This window comes from Diceros bicornis, chromosome 5, assembly GCF_020826845.1.
Source record: "Diceros bicornis minor isolate mBicDic1 chromosome 5, mDicBic1.mat.cur, whole genome shotgun sequence".
Taxonomy (NCBI): domain Eukaryota; kingdom Metazoa; phylum Chordata; class Mammalia; order Perissodactyla; family Rhinocerotidae; genus Diceros; species Diceros bicornis.
The window spans coordinates 81361989-81379678 of NC_080744.1; the positions used below are offsets into that span (position 1 = coordinate 81361989).

Here is a 17690-nt window from a genome sequence, read left to right on the forward strand (position 1 = left end):
GTTAGGGTTACTTCTTTAGTTAAGGGGCTTTAGTGTCCTGCCAGTGGGGGAATTTGTGGACTTGCACTCAGCGGCTGGTACCCAGCCTTGCCCTGGGACCTGGCCTGACCTCTCCCCACCCCCACGCACAGCCCAAGGGCCAGGCCTACCCTCTTAGAGGGGCCCAGAACAAAGCACGGATTGGAGGTGCCCTTGGTGCTGCTGTGGAACCTCATCCTGGGGTCTCACTTAGAGTCCACATTTCACCCCCAAGAGAACGACTTTGGGCTAAGCATTTAGCAAGAAATATGGTTTCTTAATTATTCTGAGAAAGCTTTTCTTTTTCTTTGCTAACTTGACAAATATTTCTACACATGGTCTTGTATTGTATTCTTCCTGTAGAAATACAGCTATTAGTATGAGAAGGAGTGAAGCTGTTTGTCAAGGTTGTCTCAGGCAAGTTTCAAGAACATTCCATTGCAAGGGTCCTTAGAAGACAGTAAAGGTGAATTATAGAAGCAGTTCATATGGTCCAAAAAATACAGATAATACAGGTAAAGTCTGGTGATACAGATAAAAGCAGACCTTGACTAATTAATACCACTATGACCAATTAATACCACTTTGACTAGTTAACTAATTAATACCACTATGATTTCATCAAGTTAATTAACCCGTCCATCAGCTCACATATTTACTTCTTTTTTTTTTTTTTTGGTGATAACATTAAAGTTCTACTTTCTCAGTAAATTTCAATTATACAATACAGTGTTATCAACTATAGTTACCATGTTATGTGTTAGATCCTCAGATATGACAAACTGTTATCATCTAAATTGGCCAATAATCTTCACTATTCCCAGATTATTAAAGCAGGTCCATGCTCTCCTATTTCACTTTTACGTGTGTATCTCGTTTTTATTTTTAAATTTTTTTGTGTGTGTGAGGAAGATCAGCCCTGACCTAACATCCGATGCCAATCCTCCTCTTCTTTTCCTGAGGAAGAGTGGCCCTGAGCTAACATCCGTGCCCATCTTCCTCTACTTTATATGGGACGCCGTCACAGCATGGCTTGACAAGCGGTGTGTCAGTGCACGCCTGGGATCCGAACCTGGGAACCCTAGGCCACTGAAGCAGAGCACATGCACTTAACTGCTGCGCCACTGGGCCAGCCCCTATTTTTTAAATTTTAATTGAAGTATAATATACATATAGACAAGTATATCTAAGTGTACGGCTCAATGAATATTCACAAACTGAGCATCCTGTGTAACCAGAACCCAGATCAAGAAATAAGACAGTACCAACCTCTGGGAAGACTCTCTCATGCCCCTTTAGTGTCCGTTCCTTCCAGGGTAACCACAACCTGAGATTTTTAATCACTTAGTGAATTATTATAAGGCAAACATCTTGGTGATGATCACCCAGGTCAAGCACTAGAGTTCATCAGCCGTGCAGATGCCCCTCCCTGGCCCCATCCCAGTCACAGCCCCTTTCCTCCCACAAGTAATTACTTCCTGGACATTTGCAGTGACAACTCCCTTATATCTCCCGGCTTTGTGCCCTTGCAATTTTCAAATGAGTCAACATGAAAAGAACAGCATTTCTGTTTCCCGGCTTGCTAAATTTGGCTCTGTGCACCTGGAATGCCCGTTGCTGCTGGTTGTGCTTTTATTGAGATTCACTAAGCAAAACCAGCAGCAATGCTCCTTTTCACTTGTTTGACAGAAATTGTCGTGGGCCTACTGTGCACCTGGTGAGGTTCCCACACAGACCCAGAAGGTTGGTTCCTAAGCGCTCTGCTCCTTGAGCCATCTGTCACTAGGGCCCTGCCGCGTTTGCCTGACATTCTTTGGAATTCTCTGGGAATCTGAAGAGAAGATTTTAGCCTCTAATTCTTCAGACCTAGCAATACATTACTTTTACAAGAGTATTTTGAAACTGGCCCTTCCTCAAAAGCTGTGTTTATGAGCCTTTTTAGAAGGTTTCGTAGGGACTGGGAATTTCCGAGGAATTCACTGTAGGTAGAGATGCTGATACTGTGAATGATGTGGGTCTACATTTGGCACAATGTGATCTTCCCACTTCTCTCCTGGATGCCTTAGTCTCCCCCTACAGAGATCCCCAGCTCTAACTCACAGGGCACCTCGTTGCCAGATGACTGAGTATGTCACTTCTGTGCCTGCAAGTGCAGCTGGGTGAGGTGTTTCATGGTTTTAAGGACAGAGCCCTCAGCACTTCTTTGACTCCTGGCGTTCCACTCGGAGACTTCTCTACCAAGCGTTTTGGTAGCTATTTCAACCACATGCTCATACAACTTTCCAGATCAGATCCTTGTTATTAAACTATGGTCTGAACAGCAAGCCTGGTCCCACGGCATGTTGGGTGACTATGGAGTCACGTAGCTTATGAGGATAGCAAGTTCTGGTGGCCTCTGTCCTTTTGAGTTACCCATGTGAGCAAGGGGGACACAGGGCACTTCCATTTGTATCCAGGTTACACTCTGGATGTATTAGTCAGCTCAGGCTGCCATAACAACATACCCTAGACTGGGTAGCTTAAACCACAAACATTTATTTTCTCAGGTTCCGGAGACTGGAAGACTGGTGCTATCAGAGTTGGTTTCTGGTGAGGCCTCTCTTCCTGACTTGTAGATGGCTGCCTTCTCCTTGTGTCCTCACATGTGTTCTCTGTACATGCATAGGGAGAGAGAGATCTTTGGTGTTTCTTCCTCTTCTTATAAGAACACCAGTCAGATTGGATTTGAGCTCTACCCTCATGACCTCATTTAACCTTCATTACCTCTTTAAAAGGCCTTGTCTCCAGATACAGTCACACTGGGGTTAGGGCTTCAACATAATGATTTGCTAGGGGCGGGACACAGTGCAGTCCATTCTTCCTGGCTCTGGCTATCATGATTTAGTAGTCTTCTCTCATGGCCCTGCCTGAGGCTGCTCCAATAAGTTTAATTCAAACAGAGCTGTTGAGAGAGATTTTGACTCAAGGCACACACTCTGGCTGTGAGAAGGCTGGTCAGGAACCTGCTTCTCTTTTCAGGTAGCGCTGATCTGTGCAGGAAGCATGTAAATCCACTCTCAGATCCTCTGCGGATATCTGGCCCTGTGGAAGCCTTAGTAGTCTCATTCCCCATACAGAGGAGATATTTTTAGGGAAAACACATCATACCTCCTCCCAGCCTCCCCTACACCTAAAACCCCAATTTTCCCTGGGGAGAAGGAGGGCATTCTAACTTTGTAGTGCAGGGAAAACATTTATGGTGAGAGAAGAAGGTAGAGATCCTAAAGTTGTTGAAGTAGGACTAGCAGTTATTGACAAAAATAAATGCTACGCAATGCAGTTGATGAGAAAATGTGAATGTATTAAAGCTTTCAAAATTCACTTGGTCCATTGCTGTAGGTGTGCGGGCATCAACCTCGTGCCACCAGCTTACAAGAAGATCATCTGTGTTGTCTGCCCAGGACCACATCCACACATGCACACTCACGTGTGCACAGGCATGCACACACACACACAGAAGAGGTTGCAGTGCTGCAGAGATGCAGACATTGAGCAGGCTTGTTAGGTGGTCATGCTTCCGGAATGGCAAATGCTAGAAGATGGGTCTGTGCCTCTCTCTGATGCTCACGGAGCACGTGCAAGGGTTCAGAGGTCTTTTGAAATGGAACTTAAAGGCTCGCATCACCTGCTGTACTCACGGGTGCTGCCCACAAATGCCTTCACATGAGGAGCTAACCGTGGGCCAGGGTGCCCAGAAATGTTTGCCAAGTGAATGGAAGTGAGAATGATGATATGGTTCTGTGAGGGGCCCTCTGCTATGACAGGTGACCCCGAGGGGGGAACTGAGCGTGTGTGGGGGCAGTGGGGGACTCGGTGCAACCTCCATCTCCAGTCTCCATTGTCTGCTCTCCTGAGAGGCTAGATCTGGACTTGGGTCACTGGGACAGTTGTCTTTTAGAGACCCCAGCACCCACCTTTCGGGTCCTGAGCTTGGTTTAGAACAATACTGCTCACTGTTCCACCTGCCTCCCTGTCTTTTTGCTGGGATGGTGTTCTTGAGGCTTTTCCTAGGCCTGCCATGTTCTTGTTCAATTTAGGATCCAGCACCTAGCACATTGCTGTAACGTACAGGCAGTCAGGAAACACTCGAAGTATTTGTCAAAATAAGAGGTTTTCAAGGATCTCTGAATAGATCTTCCTCCTCTGGTGTCCTGAGGTGAGCCTGCTGGGGGCCCTTTTTGGTGGGGGTCAGGGCCTATTCCAGAAGCCCCTGAGCCTTTGTGGGGTCCTCCAAGGAGAGGACCTTGGTCGTTGGAGATGTTAAGTCTGCCCCAGGAAGATACCCTCCCACGTGAAAGGCTGCTGGCACGAGTGCCATCCTGCCCAGGGAGTGGGGAATCTGCGCGCCGTCTCCATGCACTTGGCTCAGGTTGGTTGAGGTCTGTTGAATATCAACAGTTATTTATTTCTCTTCCTTCCCTGTCTCTCAGCATGTTTTGGTTTCCACAGAGTGCAACAAACTATTGGGATAAACTTTTTTGCTTCCAACACGTAAATCCCAGTGGGAATTGACTCCTCTGTTTACACTTCACTCACTTAACTCATCAAAATGTTGTCTTGTAGGAGCCACGGCTCCAGCCCAGGGACCCTCGAGTCCTCTGTGGGAACTTGCTGTGTGATTCCCTTACCAGGGGTGGCATCTCTTCCTAAGGCTCCAGATTCTGGAGATGCCTGGGAAACCCAGAATGAGGGTATGTTTGTTCTAAGCAGTGAGCGTGGCCCAGCGCACATGGTCTTTCCTGACTCTGACCACAGTCAAGAACCTCCTACACAAAGTCACAGCTCACATGACATTTGAACTGGCTAAGTGAGTTAGCCTGCAACACAGAGGCTCCTGGGGTGGCTCCCAATTACCAGAAAACCATAATGCACGGGGGACAGGTGGGAAGCTTCCTTGGGGAAGGTGTCAGCGCATTCATTGCTTGGCTTAGTGACTCCCCATTTCCCCCCCCTCACTCCTAGCCCACACCCAGCCATACTCTTGTTTGGCAGAGGGTGAGTCTGTGTCGGTCAGTGAGATCTATGTTTTCTTCTAAGAGTTTTACAGTTTTACATTTAGGTCTGCTATCCATTTGGAGTTAATTTTTGTGTAATGATATAGAGAAGGGGATCTGACATCATTCTTTTGCATGTGGATATCCAGTTGTCCCAGCCCCATTTGTTGAAAAGGCTCTTTCCTCCTTTTGGGTGGTCTTGGCACCCTTGTTGAAAATCAGTTGACTGTGAAAATTTATTTCTGGACTCTCAGGTCTGTTCCGTTGATCTAAATGTCTATCCTTATGCAAGAACCACACCGTTTTGATTACTCTAAGCTTCAAAATCGGGAATGTGAGTTCTTCAATGATCAAACTTGGGAGCTGTTACCTTCACTGTGTCCATTTACTACTTCATTTAACCTTGAGTAAGTCTCTGAGTTTTTCAGTTCATCAGTGTTCTTCCAGGTAAATAGGTGTTAGGCACAGTTGTTTTTGAATTGCAGTGGCAGCTTCTGCAATGCTCATGTTTAAGCAAGGAACCGATTCTCGTCTTTGAGCCATCGCCCCCACCCTCTGTCCATGGTGTAGGAATAAAGACCTTGGCTGTCTCATCTTCCTTCCGCTGTGACTGACCCCAAGGGACCCAGAAGAAGAGGAACAGGGAGACGGGGATACCTACTGGTGGTGGGATTGCTCAGATAAGGCTAGGTCTGGGAGGAGTTATCCAGCTGTGCTCCTGGGAGATAGGGCACTGAGCTGGGGTGGAAAGCCACAGACAGGGCCAAATCTGGAAGGCAGTGCTCCTCAGTTCCAGGCAGTGGGGCCACGCCACTCAGGCTCCCTCTCCTGCCAGCCTTCCAGAGCCTTGCCATTGATGTTCTTTCCCAGTTTGTTAGAAGCTATGCCTGTGCTTCGCCATATATGGTGCTCTGTCCACTCTGTGCAGAACCTTTTAGGGGCTCAGTGACTTACAGTCGCCCCGTGGGCTGCTGACCTCCAAGAGAATGCAGAAGCACAATTGCAGAGGAGAATGGACTGAGTTAGTTAAATAATTTAGATAGTGCAGAGTTAGGAAATATAAGCAGCACTTAAATGAAAACTGAATTTCCTTATTGCAATGCATAAGAATTTCATTGTGCCTGATAATAGGACATGATTTTCTTAGAATACAGTTGATTTTCCTCATTCACGGATTCTTCATTTGTAAATTCGCCTGCTCACTAAGACTTATTTGTAACTCCAAAATCAATGCTTGCAGAGCTTTTATGGTCATTTGCAGACACGTGCAGAGCAGCAAAATATTTGAGTCACCCAACAGGCACATTCCCTGGTCGGGTCAAACAAGGCGACGCTCTGTCTTCTTGTTTCTGCTCTCATGCTGTCAACAAGTGTCCTTTTCAAGGTCTATCTGGTGCCACGTTTTTCTCATTTTTATGCTTTTTGTTGGTGATTTTGCTGTTTTGAATGGCCTCCAAGGATAGTGCTGAAGTACTGTCTACTGTTCTGAAGCACAAGAAGGCTGCAGTGTGCCTTACAGAGAAAATACTAGGTAAGCTTCCTTCAGACAGTTATAGTGCTGTAGGCTGTGAGTTCAATGTTAATAAGTCAACAATAGGTATTAAATAAGGTGTCTTTAAACAGAAACACACATAAAACAAGTTTATGTATCAGTTGACAAAAATGTGGCCAGAGGCTCTCAGGAACCAAACCCTGTATTTCTCCTAGGAGCAAAGGTTCTATATTTGAGAATTCAGTGTTCACAGCAACTTTTTAGAATCTAACAATCACAAATAATGGAAATTGTACTTATTTTTCATTTGTCCCATCCTAGACTCTAAGACATTTGCTCTTAAATGCTGTTTACAAATTCAAATCATACCTCCAACCACTTAGTGAAGTTTACAAGAGCACAGGGACTTGTCGATGGGCCTTAACGTGCACCTCAGTCTCAACCACATGACTGCCGAGTGAGTAGCCGAAAATTGCCTTCTCCTGATTGGCAGTGTCCCAGTGATAACCACGATGGTGTTGGTACATTGAGCAGTTGGTGGGAGAAAACTTGACCGTTTCTCTCTGAGGCAGAGTTAGAGAAGGTCTGAGTAATGGGCAGCAGGGCCAACAGCTGCAAACTGTTTACATGTGACAATTTGCTGGATAAACCAGAGTTTATACAGTTGTGTGTTGTTTACTCCTTAAATCTAGAAAGGATCTTATGGTCAACTCTGAGTTTAAGAATTACGTGCTTACACCGTGCAGTTTTCTACTGAAAAGAAAATAATTAAACCTCCTTACCCATTTCCTCTCCAAAACTGTGTTCTTACCAAGAAAAAGAAAAGAAAGGAGAAGAGTTCAAGTGTCCACACTGAGTTGATATGGCTGGAAAGATGGGTCAGGAGGCTCTGGTCAACGTGGTCTGCTTTTCTGGATGAATTAGATATACTTCCCCAGGCGTCAGAAAAGCTCTTTACAGCCCTTCAGTTCTACCCTCAGCATTTCAGATTTTTAAAATCGTGCTTTGCTTCCCTAAGCTGTGCCAGGGGTGTGGCAGAGATGGAACAAGTCAATTATGTGTTGACTTTCCTCATATCTGCTGCCTGCAGGGCTGGTACATTCAGAATCAAAATCCGGAGGGCTTTTTTTTTTTTTTTTGGTCTCTCATCTCTGCCTCTGCTATATGTCACCTTGGATAAATGAAATATAACCAATAACTTTAATTTTCATAGCAAATACATATTCATTGTATTAGGTTTAAGCCAAAATAAGAAGAAAATTAAAAAGATCTGTGATGACTTCATGTCGTACGGGTAACTACTGTTAATGCTGTTGCATGTGGCTCTAGAATCTTTTCATCTATAAGATTAAAAACATTGGACTTAAACAAGTGAAACCTTTACTCTGTCCCACCCACATCTCTGCATAAGTGCACTTTAAGATTTTTGAAAATCTTTTAAATCCTCAAAGATTATTCACTGTTTTTGATTACCAAAGCTTTGGTGAGGAAGGCCCAGGGTTTGCCTGGAGGAGCAAGGGTGTTGGAGAAAGAGAGCCTTGCATTTGTATCTGAGTCTGGGCGCTGACCAGCCACATAACTGGTTACTAACCCTCCATTTCCCTGTCTGTAAAATGGGGCCAGTAATACCTGCCAAATAAGGGAGGGGGTCATGCATGCAGAACAGTGTTTGCCCAGGGAGAGGACCCTAATAAATGCGACTTGCCTGTCTGCTTCCCTTTTGTTCCAAGGAGCTCTGCAAACATGTGGAATTAATGTTTGTAAAATTTCAAAAGTAAGTTCTTTGATTTCTTTTGTGGAGTATTTTGAATCGAGGAAAGCTGAAACCATTGAAAGCACCACTCTAGGGTCTAAGAAGTCCCTGCTCTCTTTGTAGGGAATTCCAGTTACGTAGGAAGGTCCCTCTGATTTCACCGCTTCGGCACTGACGTTAGCAGAACTTGTGTTTACGGGCTTCACTTTTTTTTTTTTTTTTTTTGTGAGGAGATCAATCCTGAGCTAACATCCGCCAATCCTCCTCTTTTTTTTTTTTGCTGAGGAAGACGGCCCTGGGCTAACATCTGTGCCCATCTTCCTCCACTTTATATGGGACGCCGCCACAGCATGGCTTACCAAGCAGTGCGTCGGTGCGCGCCCGGGATCCGAACCAGCGAACCCCGGGCCGCCGCAGCGGAGCGCGCGCACTTAACCGCTTGCGCCACCGGGCCGGCCCCTCCTCATTTTTTGATAAGCGCCGATGTGCGGGCTGGTGGGTTTTCCAAGTTGGTGCCTTTGCAGCCTGAGGTGATGGGGACATCTCAGGTCTCCACACACCCTCTTCTCTAGACTGCTGATTCTGTCCAGGAAACATCCAATAGGGGTAGGCTTTGTTTCCTGCCGAAGCTCTTGGCTTCATTACCATTTATTCCCTGCAGCTCTTTTACAGCAACCTGGGATTTTCTCCACACTTTGTTGTGTGAGTTCTAAGCATTTGCACACGGTTGCTCATAAACACATGCGGCTCCTGTGCTCCATTATCAGAGGCTATTTTCTTTTACGCATTTTGCCTTGCTCGCTTTTATGACCAGGCTGTTCACGATTGGAATAAATCGTTAAAAGCACTAGACCTTAATCCACCTTTGTGTGAGAGCATCACTTGTAAATAAACTGACCGTTTGTTTTCTAGTTAAAAAATCATGTGTGCCTTGGAAAAATTAAAATGCGATTATTGGAACGCTCTTTGGTTCACTGTTTCCCTAGCCTTGCGTGTTATCTAATTAAACTGGAAACTCAGGACTGCCCACTCTGGGGGCTGAGTGTGGTTGAGGCCAGGGACGTGTTTATGTGGCATTTAAAGTCTGCTGGTTCAGCAGGCGCTCTTGGGACAGCAGGCTCGGCACAGCTGGCCTGAGATGTCTCCCTTCCCCCGTCTCCAGACGGCATCCCTGGGGTGTGCACAGCTGATTGTTTTAGAATTGATTCGGTGACCTAGGAGGCTGCCGCCTGGGCTGGGAGGGCACTGCTGGGTGTGCATTTGAGTGAGTGTGTGTGTGCTGCATGTGTACCATCAGCGCTGTGTAGAGGCATTCCACCTACTCGCTGCTGGACTTCTTGCAGCAACCCACAAAGCATTTTTAAACTAAACCAGAATAATGACCTTGAAGGCACCGAGAAGCCGATCTCGTCCTTTCTGGTTGTTGTTTTTCTCCTTCCAATAGTCTGCCTGGCTGGGTGATGATGTCCACGTGCAAGAAAAGCATCTCGAGGCCAAATAAGATTTCATTTTTTTTTCTTTCATTCTTTCTTTTTTAATTCTTCAACCTTGGCAAAGCACATTGCGTGTTTCCAAATAAAAATAGACCTGTGGTGTGGTGCCCGGTTCAGTGTGCCGAATGTGAGCCGAGCTCCGGAGCTGCATCTCCCCGCAGAGCTGGGGCCCTCTGAGCTTCCTCTGCACCTTGAGGAGAGGTTCAGGAAGGAGGGAGTGTCCTGTATGTGGCTGAGGTCTGCCCCAGTTTGAATTTGATGTCAACAAAGAGGATGTTGGTTTAGCTTTTTGGGAGCAGGGACAGAGGTTCGTTTTTAATTAATTAATTCCCCATCCTATTCTCCTCCTCCTGCCGTCTCCTTCCCTCTGCAACTCCTGTGCTTGCGGGGCCAGTGTCAGCTCCTGAGACACCTTGTGCATGTCAGTGAAAGGAGCCCTCCAAACAGGGCTGCGTGCAGCTTGGCAGTGGAACAGGTGCCTCCCAGGGCACAGGGCTGGTGGGCAGAGTCCAGCTGAGAGAGCCTACATTCGCCACGTCACCAGGCACTGCTGGGCGGTGCATACCTGGCCATGGGGCTAGCAGAGCCACTGCCTGCCCCACACCCCTTGTGACTTCACATTAAGGGAAACACTGAGCCTTCTCTGGCTTGTGACCTAACCAGTCACCCCATGCCACCACCCACTCATTCATTTCACAGGGTGTATTGAGTCAGAAGCGACCAGCAATGGGAGTGCAGCTGTTTCCAGTCCTCACTTGAGTACTATCTCAAGCCCTGAGGGGGTCCTTGGACTCCCACTTTCGTTGAGATAAGCCCTGGGGGTACCTGGGTCATGAGGCATGTCTGTCCTGGATGCAGAGAGAGCAGAAGCTAAAAGGAAGCATAGAGAGCTGCCGTGGGCAGTGTCAGCCCGGAGACGTGGCCAGTGCGGGGCTGACTGCCCAGCGTTCCTCAGACATGCTTGGTCATCCAAGCCCCTGTGTTGTTTATACACATCCCTCCACCAGAATAGCCTTTCTGCCCTGGAAAACTCCCATGCGATCTCCAGAGGCTGGCAGCCTTCCCTCCTCTTTCCTCAGCCCCTTGCGCACACCATTCCCCTGCATCTGCGTTCCTCCTGTTGCGCTGGTTCCGTTTTCCTGTCTCAGAGAAGGTCCTTAGGCCCAATCAAGTGTGTGCGGAGGTGAGTGAGTTGGTCTGTGGGGCTCGTCCTCACTGATGACTTCCAGGCCCTCACTCTTCCCGCGTTCTCTCACTCCCTCCGAGTCTCAGTCTTGTGCTCTCTTCAGGGCTCCTGAAACATTCTTCTGAGCAGTCTGCATGGCCTTCCCTGGCTTACTCGCCGTGAACCCCAGCCCTGAGCCGGGCTCACACCTTAAGAGAATTGACCCTAACACTGCTGGGACTGGGGTGAGGGGAAAGAGGTACCCAGGGTACAGAATTTAAGGAGGCACCCCCACCCTTTCAGAGGCGTGCAAGTGCAGGGTCAGGTGCTAAGAGGGAGACCCTCCTTCAACTGCACATTGGGTGCCTTGCCTTGCTGGCCTCACCTGGTCCCAGCCCTGAATGCTGAAAAGTTGGACAGTATCCCGGCACCGGGTGCCAATCCAGGTGACCTCGGGAAAGTTACTTTCCTCTCTGAACCTCAGTTTCCCTGTTACTACCATCCTGGGTAATGAGCACTAAATTAGATAATATGTATAAACTGCTCAGCATGTTGCTTAATGCATATTAAAGCATTATGTCTAGCATAAATGCTAGACAGATGTTTGTGGTGGTTATTATTATTATTAGGCAATACAAAAGCGTCATAGGCAAGCCAGTCTGCCATATGAGCTCTGGAATGACAGGTCCAGCCCGTGGTCATCATCATCCCAGTTGCCCGTCTCTTGATCGTGCCTGATGTTGACCATGTGGACCTTCCCAGAGAGGTCAGGGCCTCCCATGTTCTGAAGAGGATGTGTTTTGTGTCTCTGCTGCAGGAATTGCTTACTTAGGAGGTGTGTGCAGTGCTAAGAGGAAATGTGTGCTTGCCGAAGACAATGGTCTCAATTTGGCCTTTACCATCGCTCATGAGCTGGGCCACAAGTAAGTATCAGACTCTGTATTCTGCCTCTTTAAATTGCTTTCTGGATCATTCTGCACTTGAATTCTCTAAGTTCTAAAACAGTGCTGCTCTGTGCCTTTGCTTCTTCCACAATACGGACCTAGGCCAGCAACCAGGGCCCCAGCCTTTCAGGGAACCCGAGAGATCACTGAATAGACTGGCTCTGAGTTGAAATGTTAATTTGATGTTCATGTCTCTTCTTAAATCACACGCTGTAAAGGAAGAGGTTTTTCTCGGAGTGTCGTCTTTAATTGCATTTCCTTTCCTGGATCAGCATGATCTTTGATTCTCTCTAAATATATGGTTCAAATAATGGGATTCATCTTCATACCATTAACTTCCTATTTTCTTTTCAGCCAGTTTCAAACAAAGTCCAAATTTTTGAAGGTAGAATGTCCGTGTCTTAGTTTTAAAGAATTAACAGCTACTGCCTTTGCACATGGAAGTTCTTCCCTTGAGGAGGAAATAACCACAGAACCTTAGAGCCCAAAGATGTAATAGACAGAATCTGAGGCAACCTCCTGGTTTTTCAGATGAGGAAACAGAAGGTCAGAGGGTTTGAGTGGCTGGCCCAAAGTTGAGATCACCTGAAGGAAGTCTCAGATGGCAGAAAGCCAGCTGACTCTAAAACTGTGGCCTGAGAGTTTACTCTTTCTCCTCCAGTAGGTGTCTGTTTTATGTTTCTCTGAAGGAGAAGAGAACTTAAAAAATAAATAAATAGAGAAGTCCAGAGCAAGCAAAACAATGGGAAAATTTATGTTGGATTGAATAGAACAAAATTAATGGAAATCTAGTGATTGGGAAAAAAATATGTTTTGAAGGTTTTCTGATGACCTACCTAGTAAGATTCCTGGAACCCTAAATGTGAACTCAAGTTTCTGTAAGAGTAAAGGATGTGTAATGTATACGGAGTACAAAAGCAATTGTTTTCCTCTAGTATTAGCCATATCTGTGACTTTACTTTTTTGTCTTGTTTTGTTTATCTGGTCCCGTTTTAATGTTTTTCACTCCTGTAGGAGGGTTTGGTAGTTGACTCTTCTGTACCTGTTGGATATCATGATGTGTGTACAGTGAGTGAAAATAATATTCTATGTATTTCCTGGGATTAAGGAGGGAATGACATGTTACAGGCCGAGAAGTAAGAGGAGCAGTTGTCTCTAAGTACAGTTGTTTAGTCTCGATAGTATTTTTAAAATATTGATGACAACACTTTGCCCATAACTATTTTGCCTTCACTACTAGAAAATAATTTTGAAAATTAATTATAATGCAATTTGTATTCATATCTCTGATTTGTTAAAAAAAAGAAAAACAACAAAACCTGTACCCAAGAGTGGTGGCTGAAAGAAAATGTCAATCATATATCAATGTGGCTTTGGCAAACATCTTCTCACTATTAAATGACCCACCCAGCCCCGTCATAGTACCTCAGAATCAACCATCCAATGGTGTTGAGAACGCAGAGTTGTCAAAGCATTTCCCAACGTGCAGGTTGTTGTGGACCTTTGAATAGAGATATTTCTATGAACTGCAATATCCCATGGCAACATTCAGTGCCAGGGCACATGCCAGAGTGCTGTTTGCACCAACGTGTGAGCACACACGTGCTGCGTAGAGGCTTTTTCTCCTTGGACCTTAAGAACACAAGGGCCATTTTCTCCCTGATGACCTGTGCAGTTGTGGTGGATCCAACACTGATGTCTTAGGACAGGAGATCTGCAGAGATGATTGGTTAGGTTCAGTCATACTTCAGTAGCCTTTAGCTACAGTCTGTTTAGAACTTCTTGGAGGGCTCTTTGTACTTGGAGGGATCTTTATAGCTTGCTATTCAACTCTAATTACCCGCAAAAACAAACACCTTATGTTAATCAAAGCCAATAAATCCTGCTAGCATTTGACCCTACGCCTACCTGAGTAATTACAGTTTTCCCAGGGAAGCCTTTTGTCTCTGATTATTCGCGGGTTTGGGAGGCAGATTCTCCAGGGGTGAAGCCACATTCTCTCCAGGCTCAGGGCAGCGAGTAAGGCTGTGTGGAAGCTTGAAAAGGCCAAGACCAACCTGCACTCTCAGTGAGGCCACTGGCCAGGGTGCTTCACAGATACGAAACCTGGAAGCTGTTCCATGTTTTGGGATAGAGTGGAACAGTTTAACTCCATGTTCCTTAAAGTACGTGTGAACTAAGATAGGATGGGGTGGTATTCTCAGTGGACCTGGCCACTGGTCCATGCTCTCCAAGAAAAGTTCTTGGTGAAAGTTTTAGAATGTGAAAAAGAGTACCCTCCTATGTACCCCTAGAAAGTCCCCAGGGGGCTCAGCCTCTGATCCCCAACCATGTAATACTGATAAAGTGAAACCTCTTCTGAAGGATGAGTGTATGTGTGCCTTTGCACATGGGCACATGGATAGATGCAGCCCTTCTTATACCTCGTATAAGGGTCAGTGCAAGCAGTTACTCTTAGATCCAAACGTCAGGAGAAAAATTCACTTTCCGTGTAAGCTACACATCCCATTTAACAGACAATGAGAGTTGCATAGGTTAACATGATTTTCTTTCTGCTTTGGGTGTCAGAAAACACAAAGCTAAATTTAAAGCTCGTTTTCACCAGTTAACTCATCTGAGTCCTGGAATTGTATTTTTCTCCCTCTTTCTAGTGTCTCTTTGCGTGGTTTTATTTTTTTATTTTTTTTTTATTTTTTTTTTCTGAGGAGATCAGCCCTGAGCTAACATCCGCCAATCCTCCTCTTTTTTTTTGCTGAGGAAGACGGCCCTGGGCTAACATCGGTGCCCATCTTCCTCCACTTTATATGGGACGCCGCCACAGCATGGCTTACCAAGCAGTGCGTCGGTGCGCGCCCGGGATCCGAACCAGCGAACCCCGGGCCGCCGCAGCGGAGCGCGCGCACCTAACCGCTTGCACCACCGGGCCGGCCCCGCGTGGTTTTATTTTAAATGTTGTAGTTCAGAAATAATTCATTTGGTACTGTAAACTGACTCCAATCCAGTTTGCAATCAAATATGTTCTAAATTATAAATTAAACAAAAAATTCTTTCCATAGTAATGTCAATGCTGCTTAGAACATGAGTGAATAATGTATTACTTGATGTTTATTTAAGAAGTCAAATCAGATCTCTCATTTATTGAGCATCTGTTGTGTTAGATGCTGTGCATTCATTATGCTATTGAGTCAGTGCTATGAGGGAGGTATTATTTAGCTTTTACTTTATAGGTTAGGAAACTAGTATTACTTTTTTAAAAAGTTCTAGTCTTGGGGCCAGCGTGGTGGCGTAGCGGTTAAGTTCGTGTGGTCTGCTTTGGCAGCCGGGGGTTTGCAGGTTCGGATCCCGGGTGCAAACCTACGCACTGCTTATCAAGCCATGCTGTGGCAGGCATCCCATATAAAGTAGAGAAAGATGGGCATGGATGTTAGCCCAGGGCAAATCTTCCTCAGCAAAAAAGAGGAGGATTGGCAACAGATGTCAGCTCAGGGCTAATCTTCCTCAAAAAAAAAAAAAAAAAGTTTAAGTCTCTACCTAAAATGGTTTGGGGATCTTTTATATGATAATATACCCATGCAACAGGGCCATTAAAATAAAGATCCAAATTACAAGAGATAAGCAATAAAGAAGAGAGCTTGTTGTATATCCAAAAAACCAACATACCTTCAGTTTGGTGCCAGCCAAGGCAGAAAGGACAATAAATGGCATGGTACAGCTGCTGCTAGCTGGCAGAAGAAAGAAATGTGTTGTCAAGAGGGGTTTCCCTAGGAAACTCAGGTACCGTAGAGGAGATTGACAGCTTTCTGATGATGACCCTGCTAAAGAAGTAGGGCGGAAAAGACTCCAACCCTGGATTTAGACAGGGACTGAAGGATTTGCAATTCCTGGTGGGGGGGCTATGGGTGAGAGCCTGAGAAGGGCTGTTTTGTGTTCCTGCCTGGAGGATGAGTTGGGTTCGCATAGTGGCTGTGCTGACAATGGCTTTGAGGTTTTTTAATGAGCATCCATGCCTTCTTGCCCCTGAGAGACTGCCTGGTAGGCAGCTACATGGTACCTTTTGGTTCACCTAGTGAATAGAAACGTGGTAGTGTGAGTATGGGAAGGCAGCTGTCTCCCTGACTTGTCGTGATAGCTTGAGAAACCCAACTGGAAATGAGACTCTTTAGCCTGTGTCCTTTGGTACCTTTCTTCATCCTGCAGTGACTGTGAGAAGGAGATAATCCTGAGTGTGAGAAGATGGCTGTGGTGGACTTCTTTTACTCTAGAGGGCCATAGTTGCCAACTGTTATTGGTTTTGACTGAATCGATGAAGTGGGGGCCCTTCCTTGAGAGTAACAGCCCAGCTGGGCCATCGCTACCCAGGTTTTTTCCCTCAAGAAACCAGGACAGGGTGCTTTGTGGTGGGCCTCAGCGTCCAAGATGTTTATCAGTATTTGGGTTTAAAGAGAAAGAGGGACAGCTAGAAGCAAGCAAGCATTTCTGTCAGACAAGCTCATGGTTTTGAGGCTCAACCCTGATTGGTCATGGGAAGGAATCTCCCCTGATTAGGGTTAGAACCTCAAATTCATGCTGACTGCCCATGAGAAAAAGCAAAACCAAAGTCAAGTGACACCCTCACCAATGAAGAAGGGGGTTGGTAGTGACTTTAGTATAGTATTAAAATGACTAGGTATAATACATCTATTGGAATTTTAGAATACATTGTTTGCTATGATTTGGAAGTTTTAGTGTAAAAGAGAGAAAGCGAATGGTTCTATGATAGCTGGTTAGAATGCCTTTTGTTTTGGAGGAAGTGGATCTAATATGGTGTGCTTAGGCCCAGGGGAGGCACTTGATTGGCATGAGCCCTACCTAGTGCACTTGGAGGCCGGGGAGGCACAGAACTGAGTCCCAACTGGGCATTCAGGGCCCAGGGAAACCCAGAACGCCATGCACACAGCATGCTTCTCAATCAGATAAGACAGAGAGCTCCCGGGACATGTCTAAACACAGGGCCTTCTAGGTGGGGTGGTGAGAGAGGGGAGGGAATCCACTTAGTGCACACTTGGCCACTCACTCTGAAAAGAAAAAGGACATATCTTTATATGTAGAAACAAAGAGCTTTCCCTTGCAGAAAATAAATCTCTGCTTTTATTGGATTTAGGAGACTTTGTTAGATAAGCCTGAGCCAGATCAATGCCTATCTTAAGAGTCAGTCTAAACTACCTGACCTCTCTACCCCAAGTAAATCTACGAAAGGCCCTCCAGACAGGCCCAAAAGCCACACCGTGTATTCTGTATTCAGGCTCTCGCTACCTATACTTGGGGTGGATGTTCTCCCACCTGCTCTTCCTGAGGTTTTTCCTGACTTCCATATGCCCTTTCTCGGGTCTTTCCATTTTGGAATTCACCTCTCTTCTGGTCAGCTGGCTCAGCCTGTGGCCTCTGAAAAATACTGTCTTCAGGGGACCTGGTGTAGGTGACATCTGGGCAGTGCTGCACAAGAGGAGCACTTGAGGCGTTTCAAAGTGCCAGTGGTCACGCATCACCCTAGAGCAATTAGACCACACGCTCTAGGGGAAAAGAGAGCTTAGGAAGGTTCTCCAGAAGATGCCCACTGCACATGAGACATCTTAGGAGTTTCATTGTTGCTTTCTGGCCTCATCTGCCTTCTTGCTTCCATCTCCTGCCCCTACCCCCATCCCGTCCCTCTGGGCCACGCTCAGGGTTGAGCCACAGCAGTGTTGGATATGGGCCTGCTCTCCTGGCTCCTGCTCACCTCTCTCTTTGTCACCCTGAATTCCGTGCCCTTTGCC

The 17690-nt window shown here is 46.2% G+C and overlaps 1 protein-coding gene across 10 annotated transcripts in view; it reads left to right on the forward strand.

The window, feature by feature from the left end:
- Nucleotides 1-17690, forward strand: part of ADAMTS17 (ADAM metallopeptidase with thrombospondin type 1 motif 17) — a 420881-nt gene that overhangs the window by 210356 nt on the left and 192835 nt on the right. For all 10 annotated transcript variants that reach the window (XM_058542337.1, XM_058542333.1, XM_058542327.1 and 7 more), the window contains one exon: nucleotides 11772-11877. In XM_058542337.1, coding sequence (XP_058398320.1) covers nucleotides 11772-11877 — 106 coding nt within the window. The remainder of the gene's footprint in view (nucleotides 1-11771; nucleotides 11878-17690) is intronic.